This window comes from Ochotona curzoniae, unplaced genomic scaffold, assembly GCF_017591425.1.
Source record: "Ochotona curzoniae isolate NIBS_2020 unplaced genomic scaffold, NIBS_Ocur_1.0 contig_1482, whole genome shotgun sequence".
Classification (NCBI taxonomy): Eukaryota; Metazoa; Chordata; class Mammalia; order Lagomorpha; family Ochotonidae; genus Ochotona; species Ochotona curzoniae.
Genome location: NW_024465100.1, coordinates 381,399 through 398,691, shown reverse-complemented (window position 1 = coordinate 398,691; position 17,293 = coordinate 381,399). Strand labels below are relative to the sequence as shown.

General features: G+C 46.3%; 1 protein-coding gene across 1 annotated transcript; it reads right to left on the bottom strand.

Annotated features, from left to right (window-relative positions):
• Nucleotides 1–1,276: 1,276 nt before the first annotated feature.
• Nucleotides 1,277–16,980, bottom strand: LOC121148046 (glutamic acid-rich protein-like). Its single transcript, XM_040968028.1, has 7 exons — nt 16,917–16,980; nt 16,615–16,650; nt 16,419–16,525; nt 15,927–16,052; nt 14,425–15,845; nt 5,360–5,468; nt 1,277–2,320 (listed from the first exon to the last, which is right to left on the bottom strand). Exons 1-7 carry the CDS (start codon nt 16,978–16,980, stop codon nt 1,277–1,279), a joined length of 2,907 nt encoding a protein of 968 aa, XP_040823962.1.
• Between the last annotated feature and the right edge of the window lie 313 nt (nt 16,981–17,293).

Genomic DNA, 17,293 nt, shown 5'->3' with positions numbered 1-17,293 from the left:
CTTACTGCAGTAGTTTCCTTACTAGTGAGCAAAGGAGGGCGGGCTAAATGTCCAGTGTCAGTGTGTTATTAAGAAATCATAGCGTGGTCCCATGCTGTAGTAACCTGCATATGTAACCAGTGCTCCCAAGTGGGAATGATGTGGTGTTGCTGTGCATCAAACTGTGGTCTGCAGCACTGGCATTCCATATGAGTCCAGCTTAACTCTCATCTACTTCACTTTCAATGAGAGCCTGCTCATGCCCCTGGGCAGCCAGCAGAAGATGATTAAACTGCTTGGTCCCAAGCCAAGCACATGGGAGACCTAGATGAAATTCTTCACCTAGGAGTGGCCATTTGGGAAGTGATGGATTTGTTGGGAGTTCATGCTTTTTCTGTCCTCCATCAATCTGTTGCCTTTGTTTTCAAATAAGGAAGCATTTACAAATTGGACAGGAGCATCTAATTACTAAATTAGTGCAGGAATCATTAATTTTTCATTGCTTGAAACTAAAGTTTCGTTGGAGAATATTGAAAATGAGAGAGTGTAGATTATCAATTTGATGTAATTTGATTAATCAGAAATAGGACAGGGAAAACAGACCATGATACCCTATATAACTTAACTTATTCCAAAAATTTCACAATGACTAGGGGTGGAAAAAATCAAAGGCATTTGCCAAGAAATCAGTTCAGGTCTTCCATGTGTGTGGCAGGGACTCAACCCAGTATTCACCACTCCCATTCTATCCAAGACAGGAAAGAGGAATGAGATGCAGGTAGGGGCTCCATTTCAATTTGATGTGGGATGCAAACATCCTAGGGCCAAGTAAACTGCCTCAACAGATGGTTGGATGAAAGTGAGTTAAATGGCATGTAATGAAATTATTGACTAGCACCGTCTTTGAGCATTCAGGCTTGATGGAAAATGGCAAGTAGCCAGTCATTTTTAGATGGTAAATTGTAAAAGTGTGTCGTTGACCCAGATCCTAGGATGTCCAAGATGAAAGGGTTGAGACAGCACTGCTTAGAAATTCCCCGCAAAATCTACAAGAGCTAGTCCCTGGAAAAGGGGGTATTCAGGAGAGTTTTTCTCGATATCAGAGGTACTTTGGAATACCTGTTGGAAGGATTTATTCCACGAAATTTTGTGCATTGAAATTTTATCACCTAATGTGTGTTAAGAAGGATTGGCAGTAATATCCAGGACTGTGGTTTGTTCCTGTTTTTGTTTTCTGGCTTCTCGTAGTCTGAGAAGCCTAGGAAGCCGAGAATGTGGTAGAGAAAGAATGTGACTCCTACCTGTGGTTGCTTTGTAGGTTACAGGGAAGATTCTTACTGAGAAGCTTCTTGTTGGGTCTCCTGTTGTTGTTCTCCTTGTTGTTCTTCCTGTTGGGCTCCTCCTTGGGGTCCTCCCTGTTGTGCTCCTTGAGGTCCTCCTTGTTGGGCTCCTCCTTGGGGTCCTCCCTGCTGGGGTGCTCCTTGTGGTCCTCCCTGTTGGGGTCCTCCTTGGGGTGTTTGTTGTTGGGCTGCTCCTTGAGGTCCTCCTTGCTGTGATCCTGCCTGTGGGCCTCCCTGTTGTTCTTCTTCTTGGGATTCTGCCTGTTGTTGCTGTCCTTGTGATTCCTGTTGGGATTGTTCCTGCTGTTGTTCTGCTTGTGCTTCTGCTTCTTGGGATTCTGCCTGTGGTCCTCCTTGTTGGGCTGGTCCTTGTGGGCCTCCCTGTGGTCCTCCTTGTGGGCCACCTTGTTGGCCTCCTTGTTGGCCTGCTCCTTGTGGGCCTCCCTGTGGTCCTCCTTGTTGAGATGCTCCTTGTGGGCCACCTTGTGGTCCTCCTTGTTGGCCTGCTCCTTGTGGGCCTCCCTGTGATCCTCCCTGTGGGCCTCCTTTTTGGCCTCCTTGTGGGCCTCCCTGTCGTCCTCCCTGTGGTCCTCCTCGTTGGCCTGCGCCTTGTGGGCCTCCTTGTGGGCCTCCCTGTGGTCCTCCTTGTTGGCCTGCACCTTGTGGGCCTCCCTGTTGTCCTCCCTGTGGTCCTCCTCGTTGGCCTGCTCCTTGTGGGCCTCCCTGTGGTCCTCCCTGTGGTCCTCCTCGTTGTCCTGTGCCTTGTGGGCCTCCCTGTGGTCCTCCTCGTTGACCTGCTCCTTGTGGGCCTCCCTGTGGTCCTCCCTGTGGTCCTCCTCGTTGTCCTGCTCCTTGTGGGCCTCCCTGTGGTCCTCCTCGTTGGCCTGCACCTTGTGGGCCTCCCTGTGGGCCTCCCTGTGGTCCTCCTCGTTGGCCTGCTCCTTGTGGGCCTCCTTGTGGTCCTCCCTGTGGTCCTCCTCGTTGGCCTGCACCTTGTGGGCCTAAAGGTGGAAGAATGGGGGGGAAGAATGTGGGAAGAAGAGGTGGATAAGAAGGGTGGGAAGAAAGGTGGTAAGAAGAGTGGGAAGGAGAGGGGGGGAAGTATAAGGGGGAAGAAAGGGGGGAAAGAAGTGGAAGAAGAGGGGGGAAGGAGAATGGGGGGAAAAAGGGTAAGAAAGGGGGAAAGAAGAGGGGGAAGGGAGATGTGGGGAAAAGGGGGGAAAAAGCGGGGTAAGAATAAGGGGGGAAGAAAAGGGGGGAAGAAGAGTGGGAAGGAGAATGGGGGGAAAAATGGGGAAGAAGAGGGGGAAGAGAGGGGGGGAAGAAAGGGGAATAGAAAGTGGGGGAAGAAAAGAGGTGGAAGGGAATTGGGGGGGAAGAAGGGGGGGAAGAATATGGGAAGGATAAGTGTGGGAAGAAAGGGGGGAAGAAATGGGGGAATGATAAGAGTGGGAAGGATAGGGGGGGAATAAAGGTGGGTAAGAAATGGGGGAAGATAATAGGGGGAAGGGAAGAATGTGGTAATAATGTTGGAAGAAATGTGGGAAAGAAAGAAGTGGGAAGGAGAAGGGGGGGAATAAGGGGGGGAAGAAAGGTGGTAATAATCGGGGAAGTAGAAGGGGGGGAGGGAATGGGGGGAAGGATAAGGGGGTGAGGAATGGGGAAGAGAAGGGGGACGAAAGGTGGGAATAAGAGGGGGGAGAAAATGGGGGTATAAAGGGGGGAGGATAAAGAGGTAATTAGGGGGGGGTTTAAGAAGGGGGGAATGAGGGGGAGGATAATGGGGGTAATAAAGGGGGGGTTGGAAAATGGGGGAAGAAGAGTGGGTGGAGAAGAAGAGATGTTTTGGGTTGGGTGAGGTGGTAAAGTGTGGAGAGAGAAAATGGGTGAAAGAATAAGGAATTATATTAGAAGGGGAGTGGATGTTGGGGGATTGGTTTTGGGAGAAGATGGGTGTTATGTTTGGATAGTATAAGAGGTGGATGTGTGGGGGGAGGGGGGGGGGTGTATAGATGGGAGGAGTAAGATTTTTTGAGGGAGGGGGGGGAGTATTTTGAGGTGAGAGATGTTTGGTGTGAATTGGATGGGGGAATTGTAATTTTTGTTTTTTATGTGGGTTGTGGAAATGGTTTTAAAGTGTGTGGTAATAATGTGGGGGTGGGGATTTGAAGTGGATTGTGTATTGGTTGAATATGCCTTGAGGCCCAATACTCACGTAGAGGAAATCTAACTGTGAGGTAAAACTCAAGTTGTGATCTTGTTTAGTGGTCCCCAAATAGAGCTTGGGGAAAGGTGGCCTATATTTTCACGTTTCTTCCACTCATGAATTCCCACTATGAAATAATGGCCAGAATTCTTGGAGAACAGGAACATTGTTGAGGAGAAAAGATTAGGAATCTGATTGAGAATGATGGAGCTTTACCTGCTATCAGTGAGGAATAGCCATGGTAGTTGACATCTAGGACAAGAAAAAATGGCATGAATGAGAAGTTAAGTCAAAATCTGCCAACACTCTCTTAATCTGTTGGTGGGAAAAGGCATTCCCACCACAGTCTGAAGCCCTGGAAGGTATCCTGTTAGCCTTCCTGAGGAGTTTTCTTGAAAGGGAAGAGTAAGTCTCAGGTCTTCTTTTTCATCAGTCTGTCCTCCACCCAAGCTGAAATGCTCTCCTCCAGCCCTGGGGAGAGTCAAAGGTGCTACTTGCCACCCGTTTTTGCCTACCTCTAGGTGCGCTCTGAACAGAGCTCAGGGCCAGCAGGGCCACGGAGAGCAGGATCAGCAGCATCTTGCTGGAGACTCTGGAGTTGCTCCCGAGTGTGTGTTGGAAGAGTCAGGGCAGCTCACTTTATACAGAGTGACAGAACAAGGGCACCTTTGAGCTGCACATTGGGTGCCCCTGTGCTGCTGACATCATGTCAAGCGCATCCTTTCCTTCTGTTTGGGACCAGAGCCCAGCAGGATGGAGAGTAGTGGAGGAAGTGAGTGTCTCAGTTTCAAAATGTACCACCTGTGATTTTGGCCATACCCTTGAAGGAACACTGTGCAGTCTTCTCTGTAATATTTATGTTCAAGTTCAGTGCTGTTGGATCTTGAGTCTGTTTTGTGTGTCTGTTATTCACCTTCTCCTTCCTTTGCCCCAGGTTTGCGTGTGTGCCTCTGCGTTGGCAATGGTCCTGTAGCCAGCAAAGAAATTCTTCCATATGTTTGGCTCTTAGGGTAGACAAGCAGACTGGACCACCATGATGCATGGTGTGTACCTGAGTGAAGTTCATTTCATTATATTTTACCAACAGAAATGGTGTGCATTTTCCCTTTTGGTTTGGGTGATGGAGCTCCTGTTGTTCGCATATGTTGGTGTAAGATGCTAATGCATTCATTTTTCTTGTTGCTGAGAAGTCTCTGGATCTGGCCTTCATCCAGAAAGTGTGGTTCTGGAGTGCATGAGCAAGCAAGACCTTTCTGTCTTTTGGTATATGTTGTGGTGTTAAGGCCCAAGTGGCTGACATCATCTAGTCATTTTCTCAACACCCCACATGAATGTAGCCTTCTTGCTAGAATGATTCAAGGCATTTTGTATCTGCGTAGGACTCTCCCGAGGTCCTCTTCTTGACTCAGGTGTTCAGTAAGACTCAGGTTAGGCATTGTTTCCACCAGAAAATCCTGAAGTGAGTCTGGCTTTGCTTTCAACACTTAGGCTTTCTTGTAAGAAGTGGTTTTGTATCTTGTACCGCTAGCTGAAATGTGCTTCAATGCCATTTTCTCTGTAAGATCCTCTTGTTCCTCAATTACCATTTTCCTTCTGAAACTTACTGTTTTGTATTTTATGTTTTAATATGTTGTATTTTGTATATGTATCAAAATTGTGTATGTGTTTCCCACCGTGCACTGGGGATGAACTCATGGGAAGAACACTGCAGAAATGAGTTAGCGCTTTAATTTCTTGGTGCAGTTGTTTGGTCTTGCATTTACTTCATAATGTGTGATGCCTATGTCCTTTTCAGTGAGTTGTTGGTGTTAGAGCCTAGCTCCACAGTAATTACCAGGTTTTTGCTAATGCACAGCATGGTGGTTAGTAAGTGATAGCTCAAGGACTGGTTGTGCTGCCACTTATGCTGGAGACCTGCTGCTGCAAATTTACCTTGTGGGTGCCTGGGGAGGAGAGCAACCAAAAAGAAATAGGGGGACAGTGCTCTTTTGGGCAACTGACAATGTTTATTTCCAGGGTTCCAGGTTAGATACACGCAACAAAACAATAGTTCAAGCACAACTCAGACTTCGGTCATGTCTGTAAGCAGGGAGTTCAAGGAAAGCTAACTTGGTGCCTTGGACAAAGAGCATTATTGAAATGGGGACTAGATAGAGTACTGTTTGCCCTTGGATAGCTGATAAGACAGAGTACAGATGCTTGCCTGTTATCAAGGGAAGTGCGGAAACACCAGCTAGGACACACTGGGGACAGTGTGCATGGTGGGTGAGGGGCTCTTCACCTCCTTTCCTGGAGCCTCTTCTCAACAGGTTCCCAGCCTTGCATGTGTCACCCCTTATGTTGTTGGATGTGTTACGACACCTGGCCTGCTTGCTACATCCTCTCCCAAGTTAGCCAGTAGCACTTGGGGAGTGAAGTAGAACATCATTCATTAAAACAGTGTTAACATTGCTACAGTTCATTGGAGGAGTTTCAGAGATGTTGATTTGGTCTAGAGGTTCCTGTGAAGTTATTACAATGGGTAAATTTTTTTTTCCAGACAGAAATGTGGGATGCAAACTGGAGATGTGTTGAGCTGAGTGGAACGGAAGAGGTGTCTTGTGGTAGACCCTCACATAGGAAAGTGAGGTCAGAAAAAGCAACAGAGGCAAGATGCAGGGAAAGCTGGTCACATGGTGTGAGCAGCTGCTGAGAGGGCTGTCATGCTAGAAGGCAACCTTGACCTTCGTGTGGTGCAAGGTGGAGGAGACCAGGTGATCCTTGCAAATGTCACTGAGCTCGAGCTCTTTCCCTAACCTTCTCCTGTGTCAGCAGTAAGTGAAAGAGATTAGTGCATCCCAGAAGAATAAATATCAGCTCTGAACTCAGCAGACAGACAGGGGGAGAACACTGACTGACGGATGTCTGATAGGAAAGAGTGGGGAAGGTGGGGATGGTGTTGTTGAAGCACGAGTGCCTCTGTAGTCTACCTCTTTGGAAGCTCAGGTGACTTCAAAGCCTTAGTTGCCTTTGGGTAGGATGTTAAAGATGGTGAATCCCAACTGAGTCTTGATTTGCTCATCTGAAAATCAGTTCTCTTCCTTGTTGTTATTCCCTGGGTGCCATAATAGAACAGCAGATCATCAGTTGATAACAGAGCAGTTTGTTTTCATACACTTCTGGAGGCTAATAATCCATGTGATTTCCAATTGTAAAGACCATGCTTTGGTGCTTGTCTTTAAGTATCAGAGATTGTATTTCTTTGTCATAAAACCCCAATTTACTTAAAAGAAGTATTGAATTTTCTCCAAAGTCATGGGAATATAGAGAGAGGGAGGCTCTAGTGAAAGAGGGAGATAGATAAATAGATAGATAGATAGAGGGAGAGAGAGAGAGAGAGAGATGTTCTTCAATCCTTTGTAGCCTAGCCATTCCATAGCTGGTAAATAGGAGATTCTCCTAGGTCTTCCACAATGGTGCCTCACCTTCGGGCCTTGTGTTGTACTTTTCTGCTTTTCCCAGTATTTGCAGCTACGTGGGTCAAAATTGGCCCACCATGATTCAAAGCATTTCCTCTGTTGGATCTGGTGTCTCATATGGAACGTTGCTTGTGTTTCCATTCCTAACAGAGCCTGTTGAATTTCATCTGAGGTCTTCTGCATTGGTTCCCCGTGGGGTACATTGTGTTGTATGTGCAGTTGGGACTCATCTGCATGTGTGCAGGAATCAGACTGCGTTAAGACCTCTTGTTACCACCCAGTTAACTATATTCGTATGCTTCTTAAATTTTCATTGTGATATTTGCTTACTTTTTTGAAAGGCAGAGTCAGAGAGTGAGATGTGAGTGTGAGTGAGGGAGAGAGAGGGATAGAGGTTCCTTCCACTTGTTTACTGTGAATGACTAGAATGGGTGAGACTGTGTCAGGCAGGAGCCAGGAGTCAGGAGCCAGGCAGGAGCCAGGAGCTTCTTCTGGGACTCCCACACATGGCAGGATCTCAGTTACTTGGGGCATGTTCTGATGCTTTTTCAGGTGCATTAGGAGGGAACTGGAGCAGAGCTGGAACAGCCAGGACTCAAACTAGCACCCTTGTGGCATGCCAGCATGACAAGTAGTGGTTTCATCCACTCCACCAGTTCCCAACCCATCGCATTTTCAAAGCTTCTACGACAGGAGAGTGAGATTTTCAGTTAGCCTAGCAGAAGGTTTCGGCCTGTGATTTGTTTGTTTGTGGGACTGGGGGGAGCTGAATGGCAAATTGTTCCATAACACTTGCTATTCTCTTTATTTTTTTTCTTAAAGATTTATTTACGTATTGGAATGATAGGGTTGTACGTGAGAGAGAGGAGAGTCAGAGGGGTTTTGCATGCAGTGGAAATTAGTGTGTGCTGGGCCCTTCTGATCAGGTGTGAGTTGCAAGTGTTGTTACAGTTTTTTTTGTTGTTGTTGATGAATCAACCAAGCATCTTGACGATATAAATAACCTATGTGAATTTATCTGTCAGAATTAAAACTAGGTTAAATTTCTGTGCTATTCTGGACATTCTGTTATATTGATCTATATATTTGAAGGTCGGTGCTATGTAAATATCGATATGACCCAATGGATTTACCTTTGAAACTTTCTATCACCTTCTCCCATTCTTTCATACAAATATTCATCGGTTTACCGATCTATGTCATGTATTGATGTCTCATATATCCTTCTGTCTGTCATCTATCTCTTTGCACGTGGGGAAAAATGAAGAAATAAAAGTCTCAAATGATAATTACATTCCGGGATTTTCAGTTTCACCTTTTCCAGAAATCCTATTCCATTAGATAAAAAATTATCTTTGTCAGCACATAGCTTATTACCTTCAACACCTGTTCACAAGTTTCTGTTGTTTTTTTGATTGCTCTGTTGTGTAAACACAATCATTAAAATTAGTTTTTTGAAGTTTTGCAATGACAAAGACACAAGCAGTGCAGGTCATGCATGATTACTTCTTATGCACACTTGACTGTGTTTCTCAGGGAGCCACATTAGCAATGTATCACGTTGTGAAAGCCTGTATTAGCTGTGCTAAGCCTTGATTAGCTTGCCACAGGTTGTACTAAGACAACTGAAAATGGGTCTGCTGTATGCTGCAGCTATCCCACTCCTGGGAATATATTCAAATCTGTCTGTGAGAGAGTGACCTGCAACCCTATGTTGATAGCAGCACGATCTATGGTGAGGAAGACGTGGCCATCACCCAGATGCTTATTGAGAGAGGAATGCCTATGACACAGTGGTCCATCTGCTCCTTGGAATACCATTCAGCCATGGAAAACAGTGAAAGTCTACCATTTGCAACACAGTGGTTCCAACTAGAGGCCATTAGGCTCAGTGAAATAAGCCACTCCCAGAAGGACATATATCATATGTTTTCTGTGAGATAAGGCATCCTCTGTGAAAATTAGAAAACAAATAGGTATTTGGGTAAACATGTATATATACATACACAGAGATGTACTTTAGAATGGAGACCAGCATAGCTGGAAGTGAAGATCCATTGCTGTATGCGTTTCTACTCCCGAATAAAAGGAGAACTCCCAATGAAGCTGTTAGATACGTGCTGACAATAGGATAGTTGACTTTGTACCATTGTCTGTGCAACAAAGCCATGATACACTTGAGTAGCAGACAGTTGAACTTGTGACTGTTGTTGAAGGCCTATACTATTGTAATAATCTGTGACAAGCTGTGGGGAGGGTTGTGGGGGAGTGGAAGGAGAAATTGAACAAATTAAAAAGTGCAAGAATCTTAAACTGAACGAATCTTATGGAGATATTAAGAAATGAATTATTTTGTTCAGTAGGAATAATTGGGCCTTATTTTGTATGTATGGCATGCATTTTATTATGAGAATCTTAGAGATGTTATGAATTATTTTATACATGATGTGTTTGTGTTTTAAGTGGTATTGCAGAGAAAGTCAAAAGTGTTATTTGGTTGTTAAATGGTAAAACCTGTAGTGCAAATGTTAATTTATGATTGAAGAAAGACTTGACCAGATAAATTTGGTGTCCCATAGCTGCGGTTTATAGTATTTTTCCTGATTGCCTAGACTCCACAGCTGGTCAGCAGTCACCTAGGGCCGTAGTTAGGGGACTGTGATCGCATGCACACTGCAGTCATGGCACTTCCCTACAGACATGGGGTAGTTTTAAATCTTTTGGTTTGAAGCTTTACTGTAAGCTTTCATGTTTAGACAGGCTTGGTACACATGTTCTCATTGTTGAGTTATAGTAGCTTCCCCATATTGAGTATAATCACTAGGCTGAGGTTTTGTAGTCTGAGAGTGATCAGCCTGACCGGACAGCCTAAGGCATGTGGATTCATGCTATAATGTTTGAATAATGGCAGAAAACCTAATGATGCATTTCTCTTGTGACAGAAATGTCGTTAAATGATTTGTGGCTTTATATGTGATTTCCTGTATACATTCATTGAAAATTGAAGTTCATACACCTTTTTTAAAGCTTTTGAAATTCATGCACACACACACACACACACACACACACACACACACACACACACACACGGATTGATAATACTCCATATTATGACCGGGTGGTCTATGTTTAAAATTAGTTTAAGAAAGAATTGACTGGACAATTTTTGCACAAACATGTTGAATAATCAAAATTTGTCCCATGGTCAATCCTGTATTTATTAAACTTTTAAATTGTCATCCATGTACTTACGTATCTAAAGGTGTGTTGAATCATGTTGTTGGTGCCATGCATGGGGGAAAACGTTTGAATTATATTTAGTTATTTGCTCTTTGATTCTCAGCATTGCCCTATGTGTTATCATCTCTATATGTATCTATAGCCATATGCTTTTAGTATATAGTGGAATGAAGGAAAAGCTGATTCTCTTGAGGGATTTAAACAAAGGCATTCAACTCATTCATATGAGTACAGTTAATCTCTGTGTGGGAGGGAGAAGAAGGGGTGGTGAAAGAGACAGGCAGACAGATAAAGGCATAAGAGGATATAAAAACACACACAGAAAGAGTGAGAAGAGGGAGAATATCGTTATTTATTAGGAGAATTAAAAATGCCTAGGAAAAAAATCACAGGAAATGCCGAGGTTCAGTGGAAGGAACTCTGATGCAGATGGTCCAGAGTTTGTCATATCCATCTCTGGTTGTTTATCTACCCTGGCACCTACCACTGCATCCTTCTGTGCAAAGTCTAGTTTCTGTCTTTTGGAATTTTGTTTCTGCTGAAGACTTTACCACTGGAGTTTTCCCCCTTCAATCAGTCATTGGAGTGAAAGTCTTCCACCTGAGGTGTAAGGGTTGTGCTGGGTAGGGCAGGTGACCTGCTTGCAACATAGGTGGGTGGGTGGGGCAAGAGTTTTGAGGGATGCCCCAGTTGGGCATACTAAGGACATCTGCTTGCAGATGTGGCTGAGCAGGTTTGAGAGCTCCGTGATTGGCAGTTCAGGATTTTCTGTGCATTGCGGTGACCTTGTTAATTCACAGATAGAGGGAGCTTATGGCACCAGGACACTTCATGACCAAGTGTGTGTGCCTTGACAGCAGTGACACATTCTGTAGTTGGTTCCACACTGCCACATTTTGGATTGGTCCCCAGGGTTCAGGGAGTTCAGAAAATCGGAAGTTCCACTGTGAGGGTGTACAAGACCTGTTAGTGTGTGAAATTTTCTTATCAGTGGACTCTCTGTCCTGAACTCGCACACACAGTCAGTAGGAGCAATGGTCTATTGTGGACCCTGCCAATGTCCTGTTGTACCCTTGGTCAGAACCGAATTCATCAGTGATCCATCACAACCAAGTGTATCTGCTGTGCTCATGTAGAGATAGGGGAGGAAGGCAATGTGGCTTGTCTTGATGGAGCAAAGTAGCTGCTCAGCAGACTGTCTGCTCCCCAGGATGAGGATAAGTATGAACTCAGTGTGGAGTTTCACTTCCCCTTCATGAAATCTGCGTGTCTGGTGACCCTGACGCCTCCTGACTATGTGAACATGACCAGGTGTTGTTTGGTCTTGATGGGAAGAGTGTGCAGGTGCGGTGGTGGCCTGTGGCCTACATGGATGGGATGGAGCTATCTTCTATGCTTGCTGCCCTACATGTTCCTTTTCTGTCCTGTCACTTGTGCATGGAGAATTTCTCTTTAGAGTGTTCCTGGAGAACATGGTCCTTTGTTTATTTCTCTGATGTCATCCAGTGACTAATGCCATTGCATTTCCCTAGCTGTTTTCTCATCTTGAGTGTCTTTGATGAGTTTGAAGCATGTTTGCCTTTCAAGAAATGTCATCACGTTCTTATTGTTTCATAGTAGCATGTGACCTTATTTAATTATTCTAATCTTCTGAGTTAAATTTGATTTGTAGTAAGAGTACAGTAGGAACATGGGGATATATAGGGAGAATTCTGCCATCTGGTGCATGGGCTGGTTCTCTTCTCCAGTGTGCTTAAATGTCAGGCCTGGGCTGTCCTGAAAGCAGAAGCTGGGATGGTGTGGAGGTTCCCTATGCTTATGGAGGAACTTAAGGTGTGTGTTGATAGAAGGCTAGAATTGCAACATCCCCCAAAGATTTCTTCTCCATCCTCTTGAAAGAAGTTTTATGATATCCTTAAGCTTTCTTTTGGTGTAGGGGTGATCATCACTTACATGAGGAGGAGGGAATGGTGTTGAAGTTATTTATACCATTATGGTGGGTATTGATTGTGTTACACAGTTTAACCACTCTCTGTTCTTCCTGTGTTCCTTATTGGAGAGCTCTGGGTTACATGTAGTTTGCACTGCCCTTTCCCAGATTTGTGTTAATGCACAGAGTGGTAGGTACAGAAATGGGTAAAGTATTGGAGCCCCTCAAGCCAGGTGGGTGATCTGCTTTGTCTGGGCTCTTTCCTGTCTACAGCTTCCCCCTCACTGTCCATGTGGTGTTTGTTGAACGAAGCAGAATGGCAAAAGCACTTGCCATACGTGTGGGTGTGTGTGTGTTTTCAAGAGCTCATGCGCTAGTGCTTGCCTGTGTGTGTGTGTGTGATTTCGCATTGCATTTGTGTGTTGAACTCAGAGAATCTGAGGAAGAATGAAATTCTTTCATCCTGAAGTTAAATTGTGGATGTAAGGGAGAAGAGAAATGCTGCCCGACCAATCAGTGCGAAGCAGTCCTGGCTCTATTGAGATGGCACTGTATGTCTCCAACCCAGTTACCCAAACACCCAGAACAAAGACAGAGGAAAGCAGAAAATGCATGCATATTATTTTATTGATACTAGGAAGACAGGGCTATGTCCACATTGTTGCAAATTTCTGAAGGAAGTCTTCTTAGTGTCTTCTTACTCACTTTCTGAAAGAGACAAGCAAGGAAACAGGGGTGTTCACAGGCAGGCTGTAGGTGACAGGAAAGTTTGGATCCTTGTTGGCTTCAGTGAAGTACCTAAAGACTCCACCATCCCTCTCTCTTCCACTCCCCTTCCTCCCTTTCTTCATCAGTGTGTCCCTGTTGGCTGTTCATACTCACCTAGCAGATCACACCCTTTGAATGTTGTTTGCAGCTGGAGAGAAAGTAGTCCTGGTGAGCTTCTGTCTGTGTTGGTATGGAAGATGTCTTAGGATGTATTTATAGCAAGGCTTACTGCAATAGTTTCCTTACTAGTGAGCAAAGGAGGGCGGGCTAAATGTCCAGTGTCAGTGTGTTATTAAGAAATCGTAGTGTGGTCCCTTGCTGTAGTAACCTGCATATGTAACCAGTGCTCCCAAGTGGGAATGATGTGTTGTTGCTGTGCATCAAACTGTGGTCTGCAGCACTGGCATTCCATATGAGTCCAGCTTAACTCTCATCTACTTCACTTTCAATGAGAGCCTGCTCATGCCCCTGGGCAGCCAGCAGAAGATGATTAAACTGCTTGGTCCCAAGCCAAGCACATGGGAGACCTAGATGAAATTCTTCACCTAGGAGTGGCCATTTGGGAAGTGATGGCTTTTTTGGGAGTTCATGCTTTTTCTGTCCTCCATCAATCTGTTGCCTTTGTTTTCAAATAAGGAAGCATTTACAAATTGGACAGGAGCATCTAATTACTAAATTAGTGCAGGAATCATTAATTTTTCATTGCTTGAAACTAAAGTTTCGTTGGAGAATTTTGAAAATGAGAGAGTGTAGATTATCAACTTGATGTAATTTGATTAATCAGAAATAGGACAGGGAAAACAGACCATGATACCTGCTATAGCTTAACTTTTTGCAAAAATTTCACAATGACTAGGGGTGGAACAGGTCAAAGGCAATTGCCAAGAAATCAGTTCAGGTCTTCCATGTGTGTGGCAGGGACTCAACACAGTGTTCACCACTCCCATTCTATCCAAGACAGGAAAGAGGAATGAGATGCAGGTAGGGGCTCCATTTCAATTTGATGTGGGATGCAAACATCCTAGGGCCAAGTAAACTGCCTCAACAGATGGTTGGATGAAAGTGAGTTAAATGGCATATAATGAAATTATTGATTAGCACAGTCTTTGAGCATTCAGGCTTGATGGAAAATGGCAAGTAGCCAGTCATTTTTAGATGGTAAATTGTAAAAGTGTGTCGTTGACCCAGATCCTAGGATGTCCAAGATGAAAGGGTTGAGACAGCACTGCTTAGAAATTCCCTGCAAAATCTACAAGAGCTAGTCACTGGAAAAGGGGGTATTCAGGAGATTTTTCTCGATATCAGAGATACTTTGGAGTAGCTGTTGGAAGGATTTATTGCATGAAATTTTATCCATTGAAATTTTATCACCTAATGTGTGTTAAGAAGGATTGGCAGTAATATCCAGGACTGTGGTTTGTCCCTGTTTTTGTTTTCTGGCTTCTCGTAGTCTGAGAAGCCTAGGAAGCCGAGAATGTGGTACAGAAAGAATGTGACTCCTACCTGTGGTTGCTTTGTAGGTTACAGGGAAGATTCTTACTGAGAAGCTTCTTGTTGGGTCTCCTGTTGTTGTTCTCCTTGTTGTTCTTCCTGTTGGGCTCCTCCTTGGGGTCCTCCCTGTTGTGCTCCTTGAGATCCTCCCTGTTGTGCTCCTTGAGGTCCTCCTTGTTGGGCTCCTCCTTGGGGTCCTCCCTGCTGGGGTGCTCCTTGGGGTCCTCCCTGTTGGGGTCCTCCTTGGGGTGTTTGTTGTTGGGCTGCTCCTTGAGGTCCTCCTTGCTGTGATCCTGCCGGTGGGCCTCCCTGTTGTTCCTCTTCTTGGGATTCTGCCTGTTGTTGCTGTCCTTGTGATTCCTGTTGGGATTGTTCCTGCTGTTGTTCTGCTTGTGCTTCTGCTTCTTGGGATTCTGCCTGTGGTCCTCCTTGTTGGACTGCTCCTTGTGGGCCTCCCTGTGGGCCTCCCTGTGGTCCTCCTTGTGGGCCACCTTGTGGGCCTCCTTGTTGGCCTGCTCCTTGTGGGCCTCCCTGTGGTCCTCCTTGTTGGCCTGCGCCTTGTGGGCCTCCCTGTGGTCCTCCCTGTGGGCCTCCTCGTTGGCCTGCTCCTTGTGGGCCTCCCTGTCGTCCTCCCTGTGGTCCTCCTCGTTGGCCTGCACCTTGTGGGCCTCCCTGTGGTCCTCCCTGTGGGCCTCCCTGTGGTCCTCCTCGTTGTCCTGCTCCTTGTGGGCCTCCCTGTGGTCCTCCTCGTTGGCCTGCTCCTTGTGGGCCTCCCTGTGGTCCTCCCTGTGGGCCTCCCTGTGGTCCTCCTCGTTGGCCTGCTCCTTGTGGGCCTCCCTGTGGTCCTCCCTGTGGTCCTCCTCGTTGTCCTGCTCCTTGTGGGCCTCCCTGTGGTCCTCCCTGTGGTCCTCCTCGTTGGCCTGCTCCTTGTGGGCCTCCCTGTGGTCCTCCCTGTGGTCCTCCTCGTTGTCCTGCGCCTTGTGGGCCTCCCTGTGGTCCTCCTCGTTGTCCTGCACCTTGTGGGCCTCCCTGTGGTCCTCCTCGTTGTCCTGCTCCTTGTGGGCCTCCCTGTGGGCCTCCCTGTGGTCCTCCTCGTTGGCCTGCTCCTTGTGGGCCTCCCTGTGGTCCTCCCTGTGGTCCTCCTCGTTGTCCTGCGCCTTGTGGGCCTCCCTGTGGTCCTCCTCGTTGGCCTGCACCTTGTGGTCCTCCCTGTGGTCCTCCTCGTTGGCCTGCACCTTGTGGGCCTCCCTGTGGGCCTCCCTGTGGTCCTCCTCGTTGGCCTGCACCTTGTGGGCCTCCTTGTGGGCCTCCCTGTGGTCCTCCTCGTTGGCCTGCGCCTTGTGGTCCTCCTTGTGGTCCTCCCTGTGGTCCTCCTCGTTGGCCTGCGCCTTGTGGGCCTCCTTGTGGTCCTCCCTGTGGTCCTCCTCGTTGGCCTACTCCTTGTGGGCTTCCTTGTTGGCCTGCTCCTTGTGGGCCTCCCTGTGGGCCTCCTCTTTGGGCTCCTCCTTGTGGACCTCCCTGTTGTGCTGCTCCCTCTGGTCCTTCTTGTTGGAATCCTCCCTGTGGTCCTTCTTGTGCTGCTCCTTGTGGTCCACCCTGTTGGAATGCCCCTTGTGGGCCTCCTCTTTGGAGTCCTCCTCCTAGCAGAAAATGTAAGTGAGATTAGTGACCATAGATTCTCCCATTGTTAGTCTCACCTTCCAACACTTATCTTCCTTTGCTAGCATGTATTTTTCAAGTGATAATCTCTCTCATTTATACAGAAAGGCACTACTCCTCTGAATTCATATAGTGCTTGTGTGGAGACACTCATTCTGCTACTCGCAAAAATATCTTGCTTGTGTCTACAAAAGCTGAGCTCTCAGAAATGAGAGTCCAAGGCATGTGGCCAAGGACAAAAAGAAAACATATTGAATATGCCATGAAATCCTAGTGAGTGTCCTCCATATTTGGATTTTCAAATCCTATTCAATAGACAAGCCACTTCCTTGAGGCCCAATACTCACGTAGAGGAAATCTAACTGTGAGGTAAAACTCAAGTTGTGATCTTGTTTAGTGGTCCCCAAATAGAGCTTGGGGAAAGGTGGCCTATATTTCCATTCATGAATTCCCACTATGAAATAATGGCCAGAATTCTTGGAGAACAGGAACATTGTTGAGGAGAAAAGATTAGGAATCTGATTGAGAATGATGGAGCTTTACCTGCTATCAGTGAGGAATAGCCATGGTAGTTGACATCTAGGACAAGAAAAAATGGCATGAATGAGAAGTTAAGTCAAAATCTGCCAACACTCTCTTAATCTGTTGGTGGGAAAAGGCATTCCCACCACAGTCTGAAGCCCTGGAAGGTATCCTGTTAGCCTTCCTGAGGAGTTTTCTTGAAAGGGAAGAGTAAGTCTCAGGTCTTCTTTTTCATCAGTCTGTCCTCCTCCACCCAAGCTGAAATGCTCTCCTCCAACTCTGGGGAGAGTCAAAGGTGCTACTTGCCACCCGTTTTTGCCTACCTCTAGGTGCGCTCTGAACAGAGCTTAGGGCCAGCAGGGCCACGGAGAGCAGGATCAGCAGCATCTTGCTGGAGACTCTGGAGTTGCTCCCGAGTGTGTGTTGGAAGAGTCAGGGCAGCTCACTTTATACAGAGTGACAGAACAAGGGCACCTTTGAGCTGCACATTGGGTGCCCCTGTGCTGCTGACATCATGTCAAGCGCATCCTTTCCTTCTGTTTGGGACCAGAGCCCAGCAGGATGGAGAGTAGTGGAGGAAGTGAGTGTCTCAGTTTCAAAATGCATAACATGTGACTTTGGCCAAGCTATTGAGTGAATAGCTTTTCAATATTTTCTCCCATTGGTAAATTTTAGTGCTGTTGGATCTTGAGTCTGTTTT